General features: G+C 55.2%; 1 protein-coding gene across 1 annotated transcript; it reads left to right on the forward strand.

Moving 5' to 3' along the window:
- Nucleotides 1–164: 164 nt before the first annotated feature.
- On the forward strand, nt 165–25,393 carry ZNF638 (zinc finger protein 638; the record flags this gene model as incomplete). Its single annotated transcript, XM_038134416.1, has 5 exons — nt 165–1,086; nt 13,486–15,103; nt 20,390–20,451; nt 22,674–22,712; nt 25,201–25,393. Coding segments are annotated over exons 1-5 (1,992 nt in total), but the record flags the coding sequence as incomplete, so codon positions are not given.
- Nucleotides 25,394–25,769: the final 376 nt, after the last annotated feature.

A 25,769-nucleotide genomic window follows, 5' to 3' on the forward strand; every position in this document is an offset into this window, starting at 1 on the left:
GGGAGGGGACACCCCCGCACCCCGACACGGGGAGAACGGGGGGAGCCGGGCCCGGGCCTGCGCCCCCAAACCGGGGACACCCGGGGGGGTCCGGCCCTGCACCCCCAAATTTGGGTCAGGAACGGGGGGGGCCCGAACCCCCAATTGGGGACACCCAGGGTGGGGTCCGGCCCTGCACCCCAAAACTGGGGTCAGGAACGGGGGGGGCCCGAACCCCCAATTGGGGACACCCAGGGTGGGGTCCGGCCCTGCACCCCAAAACTGGGGACACCCGGGGGGGCCCGAACCCCCAAATTGGGGTCAGGAACGGGGGGGGGCCCGAACCCTCAAATTGGGGTCACCCGGGGGGCCCGAACCCCCAAATCCGGGACAGGAACGGGGGGGCCCGAACCACCAAATCGGGGACACCCGGGGGGGGGTTCAGCCCTGCACCCCAAAACTGGGATCAGGAACGGGGCTGGGGGGCTGCACCCCCATATTGGGGTCAGGAAAATGGGGATCCAGCCCTGAACCCCCAAATTGGGGTCAGGAACGGGGGTTCAGCCCCGCACCCCCAAACTGGGGCCACGAAGGGGGGGTGTTCCCCAGCCCCGCACCCCAATTTTGGGGGCACCTCACTGGGGGTTCCCCCAGCCCCGCACCCCAATATCAGGCAGGACAGCGAGGGGGGACCCCAAATTTTGGCGCCACCTCCAAGTGGGGCCCCCCAACCCTGACCCCCCCAACCCTGAACCCCCCACCCCCGAACCCCCCAAGGGGCGCGCCCCGGGCTGGGGTGGGGGGGGTTTGTGCCCCCACACTTTTGGGGTCACGGGGGGAATTCCCCCCCCCGCACCCCAATAACGGTGACACCCATTTTGGGGGGGTCCCCACCCGCCGAGACCCATTTTTGGGGGGTCCCATCCCCGTGCCCGGCGCCCCCCCGGCCGCTCCAGCGCCGCCCCCCCGCGGGGACGATCCCAAAGCGATCCCAAAAGGATCCCGATCCCAAAGCCCGCTCCCCGCCATGCCGGCGGGCGCCGCCTCCGCCACCCCCCAAAATCGGGGTCCCCGGCCCCCCCCGACCCCCCTGGACCCCCTCGGACGGTGAGTGCCCCCCCCCTTGCCGGGGGTCCCCCCAAATCCCCCCCGTCCGTTTCAGGGCGGGTTTGGGATTTCCCGGCTCCCCCGGATTTGGGATTGGGGAGGGGGCGCCACCCCCGGGGGGACCCTCAGGGAAGAAAAGGGGGACCCCAAAATGTCCCCCCACCCCTCGGTGTGACCCCAAACCCCCTCCCTGCTCCGGGATGGGATTTTTGGGGTGCGGGGAGCACTTTTGGGGTCTCCTGGGGGATCCCCTGGAGGCTCCGCGGACACTTTTGGGGTTCCTGGGCAGTTTTGGGGTGGCGGGAGCACTTTTGGGGTCTCCTGGGAGATTCCCTGAAGGCTCCGTGGGCAGTTTTGGGGTCCCTGGGCACTTTTGGGGTGCGGGAGCAGTTTTGGGGTCTCCTGGGGGATCCCCTGGAGGCTCCAGGCGCAGTTTTGGGGTCCCTGGGCAGTTTTGGGGTCCCTGTTCAGTTTTGGGGTGCCGGGAGCACTTTTGGGGTCTCCTGGGGGATCCCCTGGACGCTCCAGGTGCAGTTTTGGGGTCCGTGAGCACTTTTGGGGTGCGGGGAGCACTTTTGGGGTCTCCTGAAGGATCCCCTGGACGCTCCACGGGCAGTTTTGGGGTCCCTGGGCAGTTTTGGGGTGCGGGGGCAGTTTTGGGGTCTCCTGGGGGATCCCCTGAAGGCTCTAGGTGCAGTTTTGGGGTCCACGAGCACTTTTGGGGTCTTCGTGTCCTGGGGGATCCCCTGGACGCTCCACGGGCAGTTTTGGGGTCCCTGGGCAGTTTTGGGGTGCGGGGGCAGTTTTGGGGTCTCCTGGGGATCCCCTGGAGGCTCCGCAGGCAGTTTTGGGGTCCGTGGGCACTTTTGGGGTGCAGGGAGCACTTTTGGGGTCTCCTGGGGATCCCCTGGAGGCTCCGCAGGCAGTTTTGGGGTCCCGGGGCAGTTTCGGGGTGCGGGCAGCACTTTTGGGGTTTCCGTGTCCCGGGGGACCCCCCGGACGCTCCGTGAGCGGTTTTGGGGTGCAGGGGAGCACTTTTGGGGTCTCTGTGCCCTGGGGGATTCCCTGGAGGATCCGTGGGCAGTTTTGGGGTGGGGGGAGCAGTTTTGGGGTCCCTGGGCGGTTTTGGGGTCTCTGGGCTGTTTTAGGGTCCCTGGGCGGTTTTGGGGTCTCTGGGCTGTTTTAGGGTCCCTGGGCGGTTTTGGGGTCTCTGGGCTGTTTTAGGGTCCCTGGGCGGTTTTGGGGTCCCTGGGCGGTTTTGGGGTCTCCTGGACGCTCCCTGGGCAGTTTTGGGGTCCGTGGGCAGTTTTGGGGTGGGGGGAGGAGTTTTGGGGTCTCCTGGGGGATCCCCGGACACTCCGTTGGCAGTTTTGGGGTCTCTGGGAGGTTTTGGGGTCCCTGGGCCGTTTTGGGGTCTCCTGAAGGATCCCCTGGAGGCTCCACGGGCAGTTTTGGGGTCCCTGGGCAGTTTTGGGGTGCAGTGAGCAGTTTAGGGGTTTCCTGGGGGATCTCCTGAAGGCTCCAGGTGCAGTTTTTGGGTCCGTGGGCACTTTTGGGGTGCGGGGGCAGTTTTGGGGTCTCCTGGGGGATCCCCTGGACGCTCCGTGAGCAGTTTTGGGGTGCGGGGAGCAGTTTTGGGGTCTCCTGAAGGATCCCCTGGAGGCTCCACGGGCACTCTTGGGGTCCCTGGGCGGTTTTGGGGTCCCCGGGCGGTTTTGGGGTTCAGGGAGCAGTTTTGGGGTTCAGGGAGCAGTTTTGGGGTCCCTGGGCAGTTTCGGGGTTCAGGGAGCAGTTTTGGGGTTCAGGGAGCAGTTTTGGGGTCCCTGGGCGGTTTTGGGGTCTCCTGAAGGATCCCCTGGACGCTCCCTGGGCAGTTTTGGGGTCCCGGGGCGGTTTCGGGGTCCCGGGGCGGTTTTGGGGTCCCGGGGCGGTTTCGGGGTCCCGGGGCGGTTTCGGGGTCCCCCAGGGGTGCTGCTGGCACGGGGCTCCCCCGGTGGCTTTTGGCTTTGTCCCCTCCCCAGCTGTGGGGTCCTGTCCCGGCCGTGTCCCCACTTTGGGGTGGGCTGTCCCCAGCGTCCCCCCCGGATGGGGACAATTCCCTCCGCAGCTCGGGGACCGAGAGCGGCGTCCCCAGATCTGTCCCCAAGGCGGTGGCACGCGGGTCCCCAGTGTCCCCAGGAGCTATTTGTGTCACCCCCGGCGGGTGCTAATCCCGGGTCAGTCCCCGAACCAGGGGGACAAACGCGACAAAATGTCCCCGACGAGCAGGAGGTGACAATCCCCGTCCTCGTGTCACCGTCATCGGCTCGGGCCACCCACAACGCGACACCTCGGGGACAAGTGGCCTCGGCCGGGGTGGCTCCTTGTATGGTTGGGGACAGAGGTGGCACCAGACGGGACAAAAATAGCGCGGGGCCGGGCAAGGCGCAGGGGACAGGGGGTGGCACCTCGGGGACAGGGGCTGGGGACACGCGGGGGGGCGGCGGTGGCACCGGGGTGGCACGGGGTGACGTCCTTGGGGACAGATGTCCTGTGGGGTTTGGGGTGTGACCCCATGGGGGGGTGTCCCGAATGCAGGAGGGGACAGGAGGGGACAGGAGGGGACAGGACAGCCCCGCAAGGTCACCGAGGGCCACCGAGTGACGCCGGGAATGTCACCGACACGCGGGCACGCGGCCGGCGATGACAGCAGTGTCACACAGGCTGGGCTGGCACCGCGCGTGGGCCCGGCCAGGGGACAGCGACAGCGGCTGGCTGTCCCCAACAGCGACACGGGGCTGGCTGTCCCCAACAGCAGTGACACGGGGCTGGCTGTCCCTGTCCTGTCCCCAGCAGTGACACGGGGCTGGCTGTCCCTGTCCCCAACAGCAGTGACACGGGGCTGGCGGTCCCTGTCCTGTCCCCAGCAGTGACACAGTGACAGGCTGTCCCCTGTCCCCAGCAGTAGCACAGGGCTGACTGTCCCCTGTCCCCAGCAGTGACACGGGGCTGGCTGTCCCCTGTCCCCAGCAGTGACACAGGGCTGACTGTCCCCTGTCCCCAAACAGTGACACGGGGCTGGCTGTCCCTGCTCTGTCCCCAGCAGTGTCACGGGGTTGGCTGTCCCCGCTCTGTCCCCAGCAGTAACACGGGGCTGGCTGTCCCCTGTCCCCAGCAGTGACACGGGGCTGGCTGTCCCTGTCCCCAGCAGTGACACGGGGCTGGCTGTCCCCTGTCCCCAGCAGTGACACGGAGCTGGCTGTCCCTGTCCCCAGCAGTGACACAGGGGTGGCTGTCCCCTGTCCCCAACAGCAGTGACACGGGGCTGGCTGTCCCTGCTCTGTCCCCAGCAGTGACACAGGGCTGGCTGTCCCTGTCCCCAACAGCAGTGACACGGGGCTGGCTGTCCCCGCTCTGTCCCCAGCAGTGACACAGGGCTGGCTGTCCCTGTCCCCAACAGTGACACGGGGCTGTCTGTCCCCTGTCCTGTCCCCAGCAGTGACACGGGGCTGGCTGTCCCTGTCCCCAGCAGTGACACGGGGCTGGCTGTCCCCGCTCTGTCCCCAGCAGTGACACAGGGCTGGCTGTCCCTGTCCCCAACAGCAGTGACACGGGGCTGGCTGTCCCCGCTCTGTCCCCAGCAGTGACACAGGGCTGGCTGTCCCTGTCCCCAACAGTGACACAGGGCTGGCTGTCCCTGTCCCCAACACTGACACGGGGCTGGCTGTCCCCTGTCCCCAGCAGTGACACGGGGCTGGCTGTCCCTGTCCCCAGCAGTGGCACAGTGACAGGCTGTCCCCTGTCCCCAGCAGTGGCACAGTGACAGGCTGTCCCTGTCCCCGCCCCGGCGCCGCTGTCGCGCAGCGCGGTCCCCTCGGGGCTGGTGGCCCCATCTGCTGTCACACCTTGGGGACAGCGCTGAGAGCACCGCGACCCCCGGGGCTGGCCCGGAGCCAGCTGGCGGGTTAATGACTGAGCGGTTAATGAGGTAATGGGTTAATGAGTTAATGGGTTAATTGGGGCCAGCAGCTGCCCAGAGCCACCGTAAGCCCGAGGCCACCACATGTCCCCAAGTGCCACCACCCCCCTGGGGACGGGGACGCCGCCCTGGCGCGGGCAGCTGTGACAGGGCTGGGAAAGGTTTCCAGGAGCGTTCCCAAAGTCCCAGAACCCTCTGCAGTCCCAAACCCCAGATCCCGGATCCCAAATTCCACATCCCAAACCCCAAATCCCAATTCCCGCATCCCAGATCCCAAATCTCAGATCCCAAATCCCAAACCCCAAATCCCAGATCCCGAATCCCAAATCCCACATCCCGAATCCCAAATCCCACATCCCAGATCCCACGTCCCAATCCCCAAATCCCAATTCCCACCCCACAGCTCCCAAATCCCACATCCCAAGATCCCAAATCCCTCCTGTCCCTCTGTCCCTTGTCCCCAGTCCCCAATTCCAGCTCTCCTGGAGCCCCTGCAGGGACTCTGAGCATTCCCTGGAATTTTCCCTTCTCCAGGGGAACATTCCCAGCTCTCCCAGAGCAGAGGGGCTCCAGAATCCGGGAATGGTTTGGGTTGGAGGGGACCTTAAATCCCATCCCATCCCATCCCATCCCATCCCATCCCCATCCATGTTCAGGGACACCTCCCACCATCCCAGGTGGCTCCAAACCCCAATGTCCAACCCGGCCTTGGACACTGCCAGGGATCTGGGGATTCTCTGGGAATTCCAGCCCAGCCAGCAATTCCTTCCCCAGATCCCAGCCCAATCTCCCCTTTCCCAGTGGCAGCCATTCCCTGCCTCCTGTCCCTCTGTCCCTTGTCCCCAGTCCCTCTGCAGCTCTCCTGGAGCCCCTGCAGGGACTCTGAGCATTCCCTGGATTTTCCCTTCTCCAGGGGAACATTCCCAGCTCTCCCAGCCTGGCTCCAGAATCCGGGAATGCTTTGGAAGGGATGTTAAATCCCAGCAATCCCGCCCCATCCATGTCCAGGGACGCCTCCCCCTATCCCAGCCTGCCCTTGGACATTCCAAGGATGGAGAATTCATCCCAAAACTCCTCACAGATATCAGCACCTCAGCTGCCTCATGATTTTCCTTGGAATTATCTCTCCATAGAGCCCAGGATACCTTGGAGAGAAATTTGGAATAAATCCACGGGGCCGGAGGAACATTCCCAAATCTCCCGCTGCTGCTGAGGGAGGCTGAGCTGCAAACCCAACCTGAGGCTGCTGTTTCTGTATTTCAGGCCAATTTTAACCCAAACCAACAATTCCCAACAGCCAGATCCCGTTTTTTAAACATAAAAATGCTGAATTTATACATTTAAAGGCCAGAGTAAGGATGAAATGAAGGCTCTAAGTGTTTATTAAGGAGAGGAAGGAAACAGCTCCCGGTGCTTCACGCATAGGGCGGGAAGGGCTGTGCTACACACAACAACGAAACGAGGAGCAGGCTCAATAACAGAGGGCAGAACACGCTACGGGAATTACAAAAATAACCGCAGAAGCGCCGGAAGCGGCAATAACACAACAAAACCACAGAAGTGAACGCTCCGAACACCAGCACCACTCTGAGGCGGCGCGCGCCGCCGCCGTCCTTTTATAGCAGGGCGGCTCCCAGCATGCCCCGCGGCGGGGGCCGGCCCCGCCCTTTGCACACGGCGCGCACGCGCGGCTCTCCCCCCTCCCCCCTCCCCCTCCCCCTCCCGCCAAGCCCGCGCTGCCTCCGCGCACGCGCAGAGCGCCCGGCGCGCCGTGTCCCCCCCGCCCGCCGCTCTCGGGGCTCTCCCCGCTGCTTTTAGAAGCTTTCCTCCCCCTTTTCGAGCCTTCCTTCCGCTTTAGGGGCTTCTTCCCGGCTCGTCCCGGCGGCGGGGGACGCGGGGAGAGCGGCGGCTGCGCGCCGGCGGAGGTAGGAGGCGAGCGGCGGCCGCCCCCCCCCTCAGCGGTGAGGGCTGAGGGGGACGCGCGTAATGGCGGCTGTGGTGGGGGGGGGCGGCTGAGGGGCCCTCATGAGGCGCTTCGGGCTGCGGGTGTTTATTATTTTTTTTTAAATCCTTTCTCCTTCATTCCTTTATTTTTATAAGCCTCTTTGTCGTTAATCTTTTATCCTTTTCCTTTCGGCACGCGGATAAAGCCGCCCCGTAGCCACCGACCAGCAGCGCAGCGAAGGGATTCGCCGCATTTTGTACCCGGCACGGATTTAAATCTGATTTTTAAACATTTCGGTCTCGGGTTTACGCGGTTTGAAGCGAGGGAAACGCTTCCCTGGTCCTCCCTCCATTCCCCTGCACGTCAAACAACACTCAAAGCCTTAATTTAATCCTTGCTCAGGCCTTTAAATCCATAAATTCAGTATTTTTTACGTTAAAACAATGGAATATGGATGCTGGGAGTTGTGGTTTTGGGTTAAAATTGACCTTAAATAGAGCAATACCCGCCTCAGGTTGGGTTTGTACCTCAGGCCCTGGACGTGACCTCAGGCACCTCCTCGTGGTTTGGGGTTAAAAACGCGGATTTTCCCTTTTTTAATCTGCTTTCAAACGGGAATAATTGAGCAGAATTGGGTAAAATACCCGGAGAAAAATGATTTTTACGGAAGGCCAAGTGTTGCAGCTCTGTAGCATCACGTGGTTTGCAGGAACTTCCTCTTTTGGGGGATTTAACATTTTTAAAATGCAAGTTAGGCACAGGCTCCTTGGATGTTTTTGGTGTTATTTTAAACCAGAAAAATGTCATGTGGGTTGTTACTTTATTTAAAAAAAACAAACAAACTGTTTTTGTAGGGTAAATTCTAAGAGTATTTACATAAAACTTCGTAGGTTTTTTGACTCAGAACCCAAACCAACCCCCCATAAATCTCATTGCGGCCCAGAATTGATGTTTAAATGTTGTTGGTTTGGGTTTTTCTGCTCCTTTCTCTGCTGTGGGATCCTTCCCTGACATCTCAAACCTTCAGTCAGCTGCTGGGAGGATCAGGGAGGGTGGATCTGACATGAGCTCATGGTTTTCCTTGGGATAAGGCATTCCCCAAGGAAAAGGAGTATCCCGAATTTCATTTTTAATTTCTTTTTCCCCGTTTAAATCTGCCCCTGGGGTGTGGGGATGGAAGGGACCAGCCCAGCCTCCTCTTCCCCAAATTCTGCTGAAATTGAGGATATTTATCCAAGGGTGAGGTTTCCCAAAGGCTTCCCAAACCTGGATTCCTTCTCTTCCCTCTTTTCCTCCCCCAGTTTGGGATTTGAGTTGCTTTTTTCTGCCAGACAAGGAGCTCGTCTGGGTGTTTCTCTTTTATCTTTCGCTTTTGAAGGTAAATAAAACCTGTTTTCCTACTTCCTTGCCATCGGTTAAATATTCTGTGTGGAATTTGGGCTTTTTTGGGGAATTTTAGGCAGGGATGTCTGTGGTGGCGTCAGGGACTTGCTGCTGGTGTTTAAATGGATTTATCCAACTTTGTGCCGCTCTGAAAGTGGAATTTGAGGTGTTAAAGTGCCTGATTTTGGTCCTGTTTCGGGAATTCCTGGCTGAGAGGCTTGTCCTGATTTATTTTTTATTTTCTGGTGTATCTGGATAGAAATCTCCTGCCCCAAAGGCTGGGATGGGGCAGAATTTTGGGAATACTCCAGCCGATTCCACGGCCGGTGTTGCTGTTCTGCTTGGGATGGGATTAACTTTTGCTGGGAGTTTTATTTGGGATTTGGGAGCTGAGTTTGGCTTTCCCTGGGCTGGGAGTGAGCCTGGAGTGGCTGAAGGGATATTCCATACCTGCAATGTGTCCTTTTCCATAGGAAAACTGGGATAAAGGAGTGGGGACATGGAACCTTGGCTTCCAGGATTGCACAGAGTGGGAGGAATGACTTTGCTTGGGGTTTGGGTCCCTTTTTTCCCCATGGTTTTATCTCATCCCAGGAATTTTCTTATTCAAGTGCTTCCTTTCCCATCCTGGTCCTTTTTTGGGATCTGCTTCCTTCAGGCTTTACAATTCCAGCTCAGCCTTTGCCGTTCTCTTTTTTTCCTGGGAAATCCAAATTTCCAGGCTGGGCTTTGTCCTCTTCCCGTTATCCAGGTGCTCCAGGGCCATTCCCATTCTGCCTTCCTCTTCCTCCTCATCCTCCAGGACACATCCCAATTCCTTGTGTGTCGTGGTGTGGCTGGAACATTCCCAGTCATCCTGGCTCTTGGAATTCCCAATCCACCGATCCCAGCTGAGATCCTGCTGGATCTGGAGCTGGTAACCCAAATGTCCCCAGGGAGGATTTTGTCTGGAGCTGCTTTCACCTCTAAAATCCTGGGAATTTTTGCTTGAGCAGGCAGGTGGTCCTGCTGGAATGCCAGACCACCTGGAATGCCAGACCACCTGGATCTGTCGTGCTCTGCTGGATTTGGGCCGTGCTGGAAGAGCTGGAAGATCCCCGGATGGAAGGATAATACGGATGGACACTGCGGGTAACCCAGAAAATCCTGGAGCTCCTGCTGGAACTGGGGTGTCCCCTCAAGATGGGGTTGTGCTGGCAAGGGGAAGCCTGGAGGTGACAATCCCAGAGATCCAGAGGGTGCTGAACTGCCCAGAGCCGTCCGGAATCACGGGAAAGGATTCCCACATGCAGGAAAAGGGCTGGGAATGCCTTGCCCAAGTCCTGACCTTGATGAGAGAACATCTGGGCTGCTGTGGATGAGGAATTCTCCAGCGGGAAGGACCGTGGCACCCTCTGGATGCCATCGTGGTGTTGGGCAGCACGGGAAGGAGAAGGAAAATCCGGGTTCTTCCAAAACATTCCGAGATTTTGCCATCAAACAAAGAGCAGGGAATCTCCAAAGGAGATCCAGGTCTTGGGACTGGACGCGGTCAGATCCACGGGGATGCGGTCAGTTCTGGAAAGGCTCAGCTCCTCCCCAGGCATGGCTTTGCTTCCAGCTTTGTTTATCTGCTCTGGAGTTCGCACAGAGCCAGAAAATTCCATGCTATTTATAGGGACAAATCAGGAAATTCTCCCTTTGGAATTTCCTTTTGGGTGAACCTTCTGCGTAACGGGAGAAATCTGCTTCTGCCTTCTCCTGAGGCTCCCGGAGAAGAGGAGGCTCCAGAGGGACCTTGTGGCTCTCCACAAATCCCTGACAGGGAGGGGGATTTGGGATCTGATCCCAGGGAATAACGGGGTAAGAGGGAACGGCCTCAGGCTGGGCCAGGGGAGGCTCCGGTTGGACATCAGCAGGAATTTCTCCATGGAAAGGGTGCTCAGGCCTTGGAAGTGCCCAGGGAGGTTCGGAGTGCCCATCCCTGGAGGTGTCCAAGGAGTTCCTGGATGTGGCGCTCAGTGCCAAGGTGGGCACAGCTTGGACTGGATGATCCCAAAGTTGTTCTCCAGCCGGGATAATCCCAGGGTTCTGTGCCGGTTCAGGCTCTTTGCCCTTTTCCTCCGTGCAGGAATTCTTGCTCCGGATCTGTCTCTCCTGCAGCGCAGCCTTGTGCAGGCTCTGCAGACAGCAGGGAGAGCTTAAAATCCACAACTTCCCATTTCTCCATCGCTGCTGGGAAGCCTGGAAAGATGGAGGCAGGAAGTTGAGGGGAAAGCAAGGAAGGTGTCGTTCGGCTTTCGTGTTGTGCTCTGGAGTTCTGGGATTGCCGTTCCCAGGGATCGGCTGGGAATGTTCTCCTGGAGAAGGGAAGGCTCCATGGGGAGCTCAGAGCCTAAAGGAGAGCTGGAGAAGGACTTGGGACATGAGGGATGGAGGGACAGGACACAGGGAATGGCTCCAAATAGGAAAAGTAGAGATTGGGGTGGGATCTTGCTGGCTGGGAGGGTGGGCAGGGGCTGGGCTGGAATTCCCAGAGCAGCTGGGGCTGCCCCTGGATCCCTGGCAGTGCCCAAGGCCAGGTTGGACAATGGGGCTTGGAGCACCCTGGGATGGTGGAGGTATCCCTGATCTGGGGCTGGGATTGGATGGAATTTAATCTCTTTTCCCACCCAAACCGTTCCATGATTCCGCCTGATTGCCGTTCAGTGTCGCCACAGCCCCGGCTCGGAGCTCGGTCCCTGCTGTGGTGTCCCTGTCCCAGCAGCGGCGCTTGCGAGGCTCCGACGCTTCCCAAACAAAGCTGCCTGGAAGAGGAAGGTGAGGCTGTCCCTGATATCTCCCGACCATTGTTTTTTCCATCTTGGCATTTCCTTAGAAGCATTTCCAGCATTTCCTTTGGAAAGGTCACTCAGGCGCTCCTTGTCCGCAGCCCTTCCTAGAATCCCAGGCTAGTTTGGGTGGGAAGGGACCTCAGATCCCGTCCCATCCCACCCCCTGCCGTGGATGGGGACATTTTCCATCGACCAGGTTGCTCCAAGTCTTTCCCGACCTGGATCCCATCCCTGAGGTTTGCAGAGGTGAGTTGTTATTCCCTGTCCTGCTGTGGGAGCTTCCCTGCTCCCAGGTGTCCGTGTGAGATGCAGCGCCTGGAAATACCTGGAGAGATAAAAACTCATCCTGTGGGAATTCTGGGTTTTTCCCTCCTTTGGGAGGTTCCTGATCCGTGGAATGAAGGTTGGTGGTGTTTCGGGTTTGCCCTGCTGATCCATTCGTGGTTGTCCTGGTGACGGGTGGCTTTGACAGCCTTCCTTCTCCAAGTGCTTCCCACAGGGATGGGCTCAGAGGGAATTTTTGTCCTCCAGTGCTGGGAATTCTGGAGAGGATGCAAACAGAAAGGCAGGAGGTGGCTCAGGGAGTGTTGGTTCACATTTGTCTGGAAACTCTGGGACAAACTTGGCTTGGCATGCGGCTCCTGTTGAAATCTGGTTTAATTTATGGAGGGAGGAGGAATATTGGGTGAGAGGCCAGAATTTTGGGAATGCTGTCTGGTGGGAATCTGGTTATTGTTTGCTTAGAGAGGATTAATAGGATTCATGTTTCTCCTGAGCCTGAACGGTTTGTACTCAGTTCAAATAAAATCATTCCTCAGAAAAACTCACACCCAGATGGGAACAAACTCTGGGAATTGTGCTGGAGAATCCTCCTCTCCTGCACCTGTGTTTGGTCGTTCCCTGTAAGGTTTATTCCTTGAGCTGTGATCTCAGTGTGAACCTCTGCTCGAGGAAAAACTTCCAGCTGGAGTCAACTTCCACGAGCTTGGAAAACAAAACCCCGTGACGGCATCGGTGTTGGTGAGACGAGAACCTCGGCGCCACGGGAACTCGGCACGGAGCTTCGGGAACGGCCGGGAAAACTCCTGGAAAACCTGCAGGAAGAGTCCAGTTCCAGGAGACGACAGATGGACAAGGGGGAAATGAGGAATTCCCGGGTTTGGAGTTTTCCTGGTTTGGGCTGGGACGGGGTTGGGAATTTCGCAGCTGCTGCTCCGGCAGTGCCGTGTTTGGGGTTGGGAACGGGGACGGAGCTGGGAACGCGCTGATGTTGTGGCTGCTGCTTTGTCCTCGCCCTAAATCCAGAATTCCCGGTGTCCTCGCTCGGTCCCCGAGGAGCTGCGCGGGGACTTTGCCGCTCTTTGATGTTTCACTGATCTCAGTCTCCATCCCTGACCTGCTTGGACGGGGCTTGGAGCACCCTGGGATAACGGGATGTGTGTATTGGCAGGAGGTGGAATGGGATGGGCTTTAAGGTCCCTTCCAGCCCAAAGCCCTGTGTGATTCTCTCTCCAGAACTCTGTGGTGTTTCATTTTCCTCTCCCTGTATTTGTACCTTCTTATCTCACCTCGCAGCACCAAATTCTCAGTGATTCCACCCAAACCAAGCCCCACTTCCTTGACCACGGTGCTTTTTGTGTGGAGATTTTTTGTTGTTGTTGTTGTTCCTGTACGATTTTACTCCTCTCTGTTTCAAACCCTTTCCATTTAAGCTCTTGGAGAGATCGGATATTTTCTACCCACAGAATTCCAGCCTCAGCCCACCCTGTGAATTCTTGCAGGGTTTGCTCTTCACCCATGAGAGCGCTCATGGGAGTGTCCTCCTGGAAACCGCTCCGGCCTCAGCTCAGCTCCACCCAGTTGGAACTGGTTGGAGTTCTCCACCTAAATGGTTCCACTTCCAACTCATCCCTCGTCACCCTTCCGACAGGGGGGTTTCACGCTTTGCCTTACTGCTCCTAAAATTATTAATTGTAATTAAACCCGAACTCTGTTGTCACAAAGAAGTGAAATGCCAGGTTTTAAGCGATGCTGTTGCAAGTGTCACCACTGGTTGTGTTCCCTGTGATCCAGTTTGTTGGGTTAAGCTTGTCAATGAGCTGTTTAATTGATTAATCACCTGTTCTCTATATTTAAGATTTTAAACAGTGAAAGAAAACGTTATTTTGTGAATTTTGAGTGCTTTAAACTGTGGCGCAAATTCCGCTTCTGTGCCTCGGGTTGCTTTTCTCCCCGTCCTAGAAGCCGCTGTGAGCAGATGCCAAAGATGACCCATCTAATCCTTGTCTTTTAACTTGCAGCTTTGTGTTGTTCTTGGAAAGTTTCGCACCACTTGTGAATTCCCTGAACCTTGGCCTTGCCAGCCCCCTTGTGTTGGGCCCTCCTCCTTTTCAGCTTGCCCAAATTAAGACCCACTTGGCTCTCCAGCGCTTGGCTGCCAGCGGCGGGCGGGCGCCTCCCCACGCTGGCGTCCGCCAGGCATTGCTGAAAGACGCAATGTTTAGCCCCAGAGGAACCTTGCCCCCGAGGCCCAGAGGACCCAACCCGTCGGGCTCCAAACCCCCGGGAGCTTTCGGGGCCGGAGGCGCGGCGGGGCCGCCCAGGAAAGCCGCGCCCGCGGCGCCCCAAGGAGCGGCTCCCCAGAGATTCTCGGGGCAGGACGCGCTGCAGTGGACGGGTTCGCAGAGGATCAACGTGCGCGTCACGCTGCACAGGGCCGATCCCAGGAAAGTCAAGGAGAAGACCGGCCTGCACCAGGAACAGAAGGACCCGCGTGCCACTCGCTGGGATGGCGGCCCCGGCACCGCCGGGCCGAAGCCGCCCGGCCCGGCGCCGGTCTTGGAGCAGAACTCCAACCCCCAGAACCGCTACACGCCCGAAAGCGCCTCCAGCATTTTAGCGAGCTTCGGGCTGTCCAACGAAGACCTGGAGGAGCTGAGCCGCTACCCCGACGACCAGCTGACGCCCGAGAACATGCCGCGGATCCTGCGGGAGATCCGCATCCGGAAGATGGGCCACGCCGTGCCCGGCCTGCACGCTCCGAGCCGGGGGGAGGAGCCGGTGGGAGAAGGCAGTAGCACCACCGTCAAGAGCAAAGTGATCGACTACGGCCACGCCAGCAAGTACGGCTACACCGAGGACCCGCTGGAGATCCGCACCTACAACTCCGAGGCGCTGCCCGAGGAACCGCTGGAAGCGCGCGTCTACAATCCCGAAAACTCGAGCGCGGAGAGCCGGGAGGAATTCCAGCGGGAGCAGAGCGTGCCGGTGGCCGTCCCGCCGCCCAACGTGCCGTGCAACCCCGTGTTCCCGGCCGAAGAGCTCATCAAGCTGCCGGCGTTCCCCACCGACTCCTCGCCCGCTCCGTCGTTTTTCCCGGCCGAGCCGCCGGCCAAGGTGCCGGTGCTGTGCGGCGCCGCACCCGCCGCGCTGCCGGTGGTGAAGCCGGTGTCCCAGCCGCCCATGCCGCCGGTGCTGCCGCCCATACTGCCGGCGCTGCTGCCCACGCCGCTGCCGCAGCCCATGCTGCCCCCGGTGATGCCGCCGCTGGTCCAGCCGCCCGTGTCCCAGCACGTGTTGCCGCCTTTGACGCCGCCGCCCTTCTCGGCCGGGCTCCTGGCCGCCATCAGCCAGCACGAGCAGAAGCAGCGCGACGCCGGCGGCTCCCATCCCGGGCCCAGCTCCTCCGGCGGGGCCTCGGCGGGACACAAACCCTACCACAAACCCTTCCACTCGCCGGCACAGGAGCCCATCAAATCCCCGTTCGGGGTGGTGAAGGCGTCCTGGCTGCCCGTGTTCCCGGAGCAGAAGAGCAAACGCCTGCCCACCCCGTCCATGATGAATGACTACTATGCCACGTCGCCGCGAATATTCCCACATTTGTGTTCTCTGTGTAACCTTGAATGCACTCATATGAAGGTGAGTGGCTTTCCCAGATTATTCCCTAAGCGTGTGTACTCGGCACCTTTTCCTGCCGCTGGTTGTTTGCCCTGGGAATTCCGTGGATTGGGATGCTGGTCGCCAAGTTTGAGTGTTGGGAATGGTGCTAGCAATGATTGTAACGGCGTGTTCTGCTCCCAGTTGCTTTTCAGAGTTGCTTTACGTGTTGATATTTTTTTTTTTTAGTTTTGAAATGTTTTTTGACTTTGCAGCTGGTTTCAAACAACAAAACAAACCTCGAGCAGCGGAGTGAAATATTAATGTGATGTGTGGGGGACTCAGATCATGTCTGGGGGTGGGTGAGATGTCTGTGTGTGCATTCCCCCCTCCTCCTCCTCCTCCAAACTCTGCCTGAAAACAAAAGAGCCCCTTTAGAACCTGAAATTTCATCTTCCAAATCTGCTCTGTGTGACAACGCTGAATATTCCAGAGGCTGGCTCGGGACGACGCGGAAAATGCGTCCGTTCATCCCGCCAGGATTTCAGCCTTGAAGGAAATTACGGTTTCAGCTTTGAAGGAAAAAACAGAGGGAGAAAATGGTGGATATTGGGAGATAAAAATGTTTTGGAGGCTGTGGGTTTTCCTGGAAAAGCCCAAGGTTTGATCTGTCAAAAATGTGGGAGAACGTGATATAAAAAAACCCAGAGTAATTAATTAATAATTATTTATTATGTTTGAATTGCAAAGTGTGGCGAGGCTGCGGGGGAGGGATTTTTGTGATTTGGCAAAATCCTGGAGATTTTAGGCTCTGTTTGCTGTGAATTAAAACTCTGGCTGAAAATGGGGACGGCTTTGTAAGGGAGAACCAAAGAGAAATTCCCAAACCCTTTTCCCCAGGCAGCGCTGAGGGCCAGGGAGGTGGGCAGCTGGAAATGGGAAGGGAAGGGTGATTTTAAACAAAAATGGGTAAAATTGAGCAGGAAAATGAAAGTGGGGGCATGTTAACAAAGGGAAAAAGCAATTTGGGAAAAGGGAATGAATTTAGATGGGAATTCTTCGCTCGTTTAAGGAGGAAAATGTTGTCACTAAAAATCTGTTGGCAAATCGGCTCTGGCTGAGGGTTTTGGGGTGGATTAAAGGTCGTGCAGTCTTGTCCTGGTGGCACTGGGGTGGGTTGTGTTCCCGGGAATCCTGATCCTACTGTAGCCTCCCAAATGTGCTCCCTGTCCTTCAGCTGTGGCCCGGATTCCCTTCCTTTGGGAAGCGTTTGGTGTTTGTCTCCCAGGGACACAGGACACCTCCCAGCACCAGCCCTGGTGCGAAAGAACCACAAGAGTTTGGGAATTTTATCCCAAAAATAAAACTTGGATGAAGAAATGTCCAGCTGGTGTATCCATGAATTGCGGAGATCAAAGAATTCCTCTCAATTCCAGCTCTGCAGTTCAGCAAACCTGGTCGGTTTCGGGTGGTTGGAGATGACCTGGACATTCAAGGTTTGTCTTCCCAACCGTTCCCTGTCGCATTCTGGGAGAGCTGGATGGGACCTCAGGTTGGAAGAGCCACCAGATCCGGTGATTCCCAAGGACTTGAGACATTTGATGCTGTCCCTGGCCTGGAGAAATGGATTTCATGGATGGACCGTCCGGGACCGGATGGTGGCACCTGGAGTTGTCACCAGCTCCATGCCCAGGTGGGACCAGCCGCTCGGGGATTGGGATCGGCACCGTTCAGCATCTCCGTTGGTGACAAGGACACCGGGATCAGTCACCCTTGGCATGGTGAAAGCGACACCAAGCTCTGCCCTGGGATCACACCTGGAGGGATTTTCTGGGACAGGTTGGACCTTCCCAGCCTTGTGAGGCTCAGCAAGGGCAGGAGCTCCTGGGGAAGGACAATCCCAGCACCGATCCGAGATGGGAAGAGAATGATTGGAGCAGCCCTGGCAGAAGGACTTGGGGTGTTGTGGATGAGAAGCTCCAAATGTCCTGGACAGATCCCTGTGCCCGGGGCTGATCCCGCAGCGTGGGCAGCGGGGAAGGTGGGAATTCTGCCCAGGTGAGACCCCACCTGCAGAGCTGCCTCCAGCTTTGGAGCAACATCAGGAGGACCTGGAGCAAATCCAGAGGAGGCCATGGAGATACTCTGGAGCCAGGCTGGGAGAGCTGGGAATGTTCCCCTGGAGAAGGAAGAAATGCAGGGAGTCCTCAGAGTCCCTGCAGGGGCTCCAGGAGAGCTGCAGAGGGACTGGGGACAAGGGACAAAGGGACAGGAGTCAGGGAATGGCTGCCACTGGGAAAGGGGAGATTGGGCTGGGATCTTGGCAAGGAATTGCTGGCTGGGAGGGTGGGCAGGGGCTGGGCTGGAATTCCCAGAGCAGCTGGGGCTGCCCCTGGATCCCTGGCAGTGCCCAAGGCCAGGTTGGATGGATTTGGATCTACCTGGGATTAGGAAAGGTGTCCCTGCCATGGCAGGAATGGGAATGGAATGGGATTTAAGGTCCGTTCCAACCCAAACCATTCCAGGATTCTTGGATAGCAGGAACCGACATCAGGTGAAGATGAAGGTGCCCAACGAGGAAAACCTTCTCTGTGCCACGTTTGAAGACCCCGAAAACAAAATTCCAGTGATGGCTTCTGAGTTGAGGCTGTTGGTGCTGAGCTCCCTTTTTCCATGGGTTTTTCATGGTTTTTTCCATGGGTTTTTTTTTTAATCTGTTCTTGGATTGACTCGTTTTGGATCCGACCACGCCGCCTTGTCCACGATAATAGAATTCCAGCCACTGGAATATGAAACCCAGAAGTCCCCACCTGGATGTGGGGTATTCATCCCAACCTCGTCCCTTCAACTTGGCTGTGCCAAAACTCCAGAAGCTGAATTTTCCCTGGATAAAAAAAAAAAAACCCTCCTGGATGTCATTTTCACAGATTTCTGATACATTCTTAGGTGTTGGTTTGTTGGTGTTTTTTTTGTTTAGAAACCACAAGTTTTGGTATTTCCCACCTGCATCCAGCGTTTTTTATGGAAAATGGATCATTTTCAACTTCGAAGCGGGCAGGTCCAAAATATTGGGAATTTGTGGAAAAAATGGTGGAAATTTGTGGAGGTGTCCATGGAAGGTGGGGTTGGGGCAGCGCCAGAATTTGACAGATTTGGCCTCGTTTTGATCTCGGGCAGGAAGGGAGGTGCTGAGAGGTTGGACTCTGATCCTGAGGAATGTTCCTGTGGGATCCTCAGGGTTGGCTGGGAGGAGGTGCAGCCGCACCAAGGTGGATTTTGGGGCATTAAAATCAGATTTAGAGGCAAAAATTGATGCTCGGGCCAGGTATTCCCAAAAATCTTTGTGTCCTGGATGTTTTTTAGAGCAAAATTCCCAGTTCTGCTCTGGGGTAGGCGGAGTCTGACCCCCTGCTGATTTCAGTTCTAATTTCCCAAATCCTCAAAATCTTGAAGAGTTTTACGGGTATTCCATGGAGCAGCTTCGTTTTCCGCTCAGAATCGCGTCCCGCGGGAATAACAAAGCGGGATTTGTGGGATTCCTCCTTCTCCAAACACTTCATGTCTTGGATGGAGCAGATTTCTTGGAATAACGATTCCTTCATCCTCAATCCTTCCCATCTGGAATGAAGTGGATGTGAAGCATTCCCAGCACAAGGGATGGGATTTATCCTTATTTTTATCCACTTTTGTTCCCCAAATCCGTTCAGAGTTGGGGGCGACGCCTCCTTGGACCTCGGATCTGTGAAATCCTTGGGATTTTCTGTTTTCCGTGAAGATTTGCGCTCGGAATTCCTTTGCTGGACGCTTTGCTCCACCACGTTCTGCTTCCAGGATTTCTTGGTGGCGATCCACGAGTGAGAGGAGGTTGGGATGGAATTAGGGAAGGTGGCAATGGAGGAGTTCAGATGGAATTGTTCCTCTCACCAGGATTTATGGGAAGGGATCCTGTAATTTTGGGGGAAGGCTTTCTTTGGATCCCAGGAAGAATCGTGGCTGCTCCATCCCTGGAATGTCCAAATCCAGGTTGGATGGGGCTTGGAGCAACCTGGGATAATGGGATCATCTTTAGGTTCCCTTCCAACCCAACCATTCCATGATGATTCCGTGGGCAGTGGAATATTCCCGAAGAGTGGGAAGGGCCAGGAATGAGGCAAAAAGGAGGAAAATCCATCAATCCAGAGAGCTTTGGTGAGGACCTGGCAAGGAGAAGAAGATTCCCAAAAGTCTTGGATCAGCAGCTGGAGGGATTTGGGAGCCAAAACCTCTCCTTGGCACCGTGGAGTTGGAATTCTGGGAGCCAAATTCCCTCTGGCACCGTGGAATTGGGATTCTGGGAGCCAAATTCCCTTTTCATTCCCACCAAGTTTTTCCTTGAGGAACACCTTTGGTTTATCCTGGTTAAATTCAAACCTGGAAAAATCCGGATCCTTGGGAATGGGATTGCTTAGGGATGGTCTGGAATTAGGGAAAACCAGCTTGGAATGCTGAAATTGCTGCTTTATCCACGTGGGAATTATTCCATCATCCTGAACCTTCAGATCCAATATTTTATATTAATTATTCCATGTTTGATTGGATTTTATGCTCTAAGAGCAGCTGGAAGTTGATTTTTTTCCGCAAGGATATTTAATAATTATCATTGGTGATGTTCCACCTTGAAGAATTCCAGAGTTTTCCAAGGAATATCCCTTCTCCATAGAAAACTGCCTCCTTTTTTTCCCAGCTCCCTGTCAATATTCCCGGTTAAACCCGAGTTTGGGCATTTTTCGATGGAATTAAATCCTATTTTTATCGGATTTTTTAACGATAAACGAGCGTGAAAAACATCCCGAGGCTCCGGCGTGACCTTTGAGCTGTGACATGATGGGAGCTGAAACATTCCCAGAGCTCCAGGCACGGCAATTCCGGGCTGGGAATGAGATCGGATGTGGAGATGCCGCATCTTGAGGGAGCTGGAGCTGCTCATGGATGTGACAGCAAATAATGGATTTATTCCCTTTCGTTCCGAATTTTGGGAGCAGCCTCTGGTGATCCACGCGCTGCTGCCATCCCCGGCGTGGGGGTGGGTTAATTGATGAATTAATTGATTTAATGAACTGATTTCATTAATTCATGTAATCAATCCATTTAATTAATGGGTTGAATGAATCAGTTTAATTGTTCTGGAGCAGTGATAATCAGCTTCTAACCTCCTCGGGATTCCGTGGAAATTTGACTTTTCCGAGGTAAAAACGGGCTGGAAAACGAAAAGCCAGCTCCGAGGGATTGGGGTGATCCCGGGGTTTTCCAGCCTGATCCCGCTTTTCCCAATGTTCTTCTTTCCCCCAGGATTGGATCCTGCACCAGAACAACCCCGCCCACCTCGAGAGCTGCCGCAGGCTGCGCCAACAGTAAGGGATGCTCCGGGATCCATTGGGAGTCCATTGGGATCTGCCGGAGAGCCATTGGGATCCGCTGGGAATCTGTCGGGAGTCCACTGGGATCCGCTGGGAATTCACTTGGGATCCACTGGGAATGCACTGGGAATCAATTGGGGATCCACTGGAGATCCATTGGGAACCCACTGGGAATTCACTTGGGATCCACTGGGAATGCACTGGGAATCAATTGGGGATCCACCGGAGATCCATTGGGAACCCACTGGGAATGCACTGGGAATCAATTGGGGAGCCACCAGAGATCCATTGGGAACCCACTGGGAATGCACTTGGCATCCACTGAGGATTGGCTGGGAATCTGTTGGGAGTCCATTGGGAATCCACTGGGAATTCACTGGGGATCCGCTGGGAGTACACTGGGAATCAATTGGGGATCCACTGGAGATCCATTGGGAACCCACTGGGAATTCACTCGGGATCCACTGAGGATTGGCTGGGAATCTGTTGGGAGTCCATTGGGAATCCACTGGGAATTCACTCAGGGTCCACTGGGAATCAATTGGGGAGCCACCAGAGATCCATTGGGAATCCACTGGGAATTCACTTGGGATCTGCTGGGAATACACTGGGAATCAATTTGGGATCCACTGGAGATCCATTGGGAATTCACTCAGGATCTACTGGGGGTTGGCTGGGAAGCAGTTGGGAGTCCATTGGGAATCCACTGGGAATTCACTCGGGGTCCACTGGGGATCCGCTGGGAATGCACTGGGAATCAGTTGGGGATCCGCCAGAGATCCATTGGGAACCCACTGGGGATTCACTCGGGATCCACTGGGGATCTGCAGGGAATCCACCAGGGATCCACTGGGAATGCACTGTGGGGTCCATTTGGGATCCACCACAGAAATCCACTGGGGATCAATTGGGAATTCACTGGGAATCCGTAGGGAATCCATAGGGGATCCACTGAAGATCCACCAGGGACCTATTGGGAAGGCACCGTGGACTCCATGATGGATTCATTGGAACCCGCTGTGGAATCCATCTGGGATCCACTGGAATCAAGTGGGAATGCACTGGGGAATCCACAGGGGACCTTTTGGGGAGCCACTGGGAATCAGTTGGGAATCCACTGGGGATCCATTTGGAGTTCACTGGGGATCCTTCGGGAATCCGTAGGGAACCCACGGAGGATCCACCAGAGATCCACTGGGAACTCATCGTGGAATCCATTTGGGATCCACTGGGGAATTCACAGGGGATCTTTTGGGGATCTGCTGGGAATAAGTTGGGAATCCATTTGGAATCCACTGGGGATCCTTTGGAAATCCAATGGGAATCCATTTGGGATCCACTGGGAGTCTTGGAATGCTGGAGAGGGACCTGAAATCCCAACAGTTCCACCCCATCCATGGGCAGGGACACCTCCCAATATCCCAGGTGGATCCAAGTCCATCCCAGCCTGGCCTTGGACACTGCCAGGGATCCAGGGGTTGGGAATTGCTGGGAATTCCAGCCCAGTCAGCAATTCCTTGCCAAGATCCCAGCCCAATCTCCCCTTTCCCAGTGGCAGCCATTCCCTGGCTCCTGTCCCTCTGTCCCTTGTCCCCAGTCCCTCTGCAGCTCTCCTGGAGCCCCTGCAGGGACTCTGAGCATTCCCTGGATTTTTCCCTTCTCCAGGGGAGCATTCCCAGCTCTCCAGCCTGGCTGCAGAGCAGAATCCTGGAATTGTGTCGGGAGTGACCCTAGATCCCATCCCATCCCACCTTCCCCTATCCCAGGTTGCTCCAAGCCCTGTCCAGCCTGGCTTTGGACATTCCAGGGATTTGGGGCAGCCCCAGCATTTCCCTGGATTCTTCCCCCATCCCAAGAAAAGCTTTGGGATTTCAAACACCCCGTGGGATCCAATCCTGAATCATCCCAAAATCCCAGCTCCCCTCTGGAATCCCTCAGAGTATTCCCTGGAATTGTCTCCTCTCCAGGGGAGCATTCCCCGTTCTCCCAGAGCCGAGGGGAGCCAAAATCCTGGAATGGTTTGGGGTGGGAGGAACCTCAAATCCCATCCAGGGACATTCCCACGATCCCAATCCCCATCCGACCTCACTTGCACGAACAGAAATCCACATTTGGTGCTTTTGGGGTCCCAAACGGGAAGACTCATCTTGAAAAAAATCCCCTTTTTTTGGGAATTTTGGCCTTTCCACTGATGTTTTTCCCTTTGTCGTTGACAGATATCCCGAGTGGAATCCTGAGGCTCACTCCTCCAGCAGGTACCTTCTGCTTTTCATTCCTTCCCTTAATTACTAATCAATTAATTAATTAATTGTAACCATTTCTTTTCCCTGATTTGCCCTCTCCAACCCCTCTCCGTGGGGTCACAGTCTTATTATAAATTTTTAAGGTCTTTTTATGGGATTTTGTCCCAAATTCCATAGAATTCTGAGCTGGTTTAGGTTGGAGGAACCCTCAATTCCACATAGTTTTTCCACTTTTTTCCACTTTTTTTCTTCTTTTTTTCCACTTTTTTCCCACTTTTTTCCCCTTTTTTCCACTTTTTTTTCCAGTTTTTTCCAGTTTTTCCAGTTTTTTTTTCCAGTTTTTTTTTCCAGTTTTTTTTCCAGTTTTTCCAGTTTTTCCAGTTTTTTCCTGTTTTTTTCCTGTTTTTTTTCCTGTTTTTTTCCACTTTTTTCCACTTTTTTCCACTTTTTTTCCACTTTTTTTTTTTCCCGTTTTTTTTTCCAATTTTTTTTCCAGGTTTTTCTGGGTTTTTCTAGGTTTTTTTTTCATTTTTCCCCCTTTTTTTCCAGTTTTTTTCCAGTTTTTTCCAATTTTTCCATTTTTTCCAGTTTTATCCCTTTTACTCCACTTTAATCCATTTAAGTCTGTTTTTTCCAGCTCTGTCCATTTTTCCAGTTTAGTGCAGTTTTATCCAGTTTAGTTCCATTTTGTCCATTCTTTCCAGTTTTATCCCTTTTATAACACTTTAATCCACTAAACTCTGCTTTTTCCAGTTTTTTCCCATTTTTTCCAGTTCTTTCCAGCTTTTTTCCAGTTTTATCCAGTTTTATCCAGTTTTATCCAGTTTTATTCCAGTTTTTTTCCAGTTTTTCCATTTTTTTCCCAGTTTTTCCCACCTTTTTCCAGTTTTTTCCAATTTTTCCCCTTTTTTCCAGTTTTTTTCCAGTTTTTTTCCAGTTTTTTCCAGTTTTTTTCCAGTTTTTTTCCATTTTTCCAGTTTTTTCCTAGATTTTTTTGTTTTTTCCCAGATTTTTCCAGTTTTTTTCCACTTTTTTTCCACTTTTTTTCCTCTTTTTTCCAGCTTTTTCCAGTTTTTACCAGTTTTTCCAGTTTTTTTTTCCGGTTTTTCCAGGTTTTTTTTCCAGTTTTTCCAGTTTTTTTCCAGTTTTATCCAGGTTTTTTTTTCACTTTTCCACTTTTTTCCCCTTTCCCCCCCTTTTTTCCAGTTTTTTTTTTCCAGTTTTTTTTCCAGTTTTTTTTCCAGTTTTTTTCCAGTTTTTTCCCAGTTTTTCCCATTTTTTCCAGTTTTTTCCAGTTTTTTTTTCCAGTTTTTTCCAGTTTTTTCCAGTTTTTTCCATTTTTTTCCCAGTTTTGTCCATTTTTCTCAGTCTCCAGTTTTATCTATTTTGTCCAATTTTATTCCTTTCATTCCAGTTTGATCCCCTTAAGTCCCGTTTAATCAGTTTTTCCCAGTTTTTCCAGTTTTATCATTTTTTCCCAGTTTTATCCCTTTCATTCCAGTTTGATCCCGTTTAGTCCCGTTTAATCAGCTTTTTCCAGTTTTCCCAGTTTAATCCATTTTTCCCAGTTTCCCTACTTCAGTCCAGTTCTGTCCAGTATTTTCCTGGTTTTTTCTCATGTCTTCCTTTCCCCAGAAATCTCATATCCCCCTTTTCCCCAAATCCCCCTTTCCCCAATCCCCCATTCCCCTTCCACAATCCCACAACCCCATATTCTCAAATCCCACAATCCCCTATTCCTCAATCCCCTGTTCCCCAATCCCCAATCCAAATCCCCCATTCTCCAATCCCATGTTCCCCAATCTCCAATCCCCTATCCTCCAATCCCCCAATCCCAAATCCCAATCCCATATTCCCCAATCCCATAATCCCCCAATCCCCTATCCTCCAATCCCCCATTCCCCAGTCCCAATCCCCCATTTCCCAATCCCATATTCTCCAATGTCAATCCCATATTCCCCAATCCCATTCCCCAATCCCAATCCCATATCCCCTTCCCCAGTCCCATATTTCCCAATCCCAATCCCCTGTCCTTCAATCCCCCATTCCCCAATCCCATATTCCCCATTCCCCAATCCCAATCCCATATGCCCCAGTCCCCAATCCCATTCCCCAATCCCATGTGCCCCAATCCCAATCCCCTATCCCCCAATCCCATTCCCCAATCCCATTCCCCAATCCCTTTCCCCAATCCCAATCCCCTATGCCCCAATCCCCCATTCCCCAATCCCCCATTCCCCAATCCCCCATTCCCCAATCCCATTCCCCAATCCTATTCCCCAATCCCATTCCCCAGTCCCAATCCCCAGTCCCAATCCCCTATGCCCCAATCCCCCATTCCCCAATCCCATTCCCCAATCCCCTATCCCCCAATCCCATCCCCCAATCCCATTCCCCAATCCCATTCCCCTATGCCCCAATCCCCCAATCCCAATCCCAATCCCATATCCCCCAGTCCCGTTCCCTGTCGGTCCCCGCTCTGAGTGCGGTCTGTGTGCAGGCATGGCGCCGAGCGCAAGGAGAACCGCACGCCGCGCTGCCGCTCGGGCTCGCTCAGCCCGCCCCGCCGCCGCTCCCGGGGCCCGCCCGCCCCGCCCGGCCCCGCGCTCCGCCGCCGCCGCTCGCGCTCCCGGAGCCCCGCGCGGCCCCGCCGGCCCCGCTCCCGCAGCCCGCGGCACGCGCCCCGGCCCCGCTCCCGATCCCGCTCCCGCTCCCGGAGCCCGGCGCGGCCCCGCGGCCCGCGGCCCCGCAGATCGCCCGGCGCCGAGCGCGCCCGCCGCTCCGGCCGCTCCGAAGGTCACTGCCGCGCCCGGGATCCCCCCTGCCCTCCCCCGGGAACCCCGGGAATTCCTTCACCCCCGCCGTGGGAATTTCGGGAATTCACGGGGGTTTTTACACCCCAAATGGGAATTTTGGGGATTCACGGTGGTTTTTACACCCCAAATGGGAATTTCGTGAATGTTCAGTGGGATTCCCAATGGTTTTCCAACCCTCAATTGGAATTTCGGGAATGCCCAATGGGATTCCCGATGGGAATTTTGGGAATTCTGCGCCATTCCCAAAGTTTTC

Source organism: Motacilla alba, chromosome 4 (assembly GCF_015832195.1).
Source record: "Motacilla alba alba isolate MOTALB_02 chromosome 4, Motacilla_alba_V1.0_pri, whole genome shotgun sequence".
Lineage (NCBI taxonomy): Eukaryota > Metazoa > Chordata > Aves > Passeriformes > Motacillidae > Motacilla > Motacilla alba.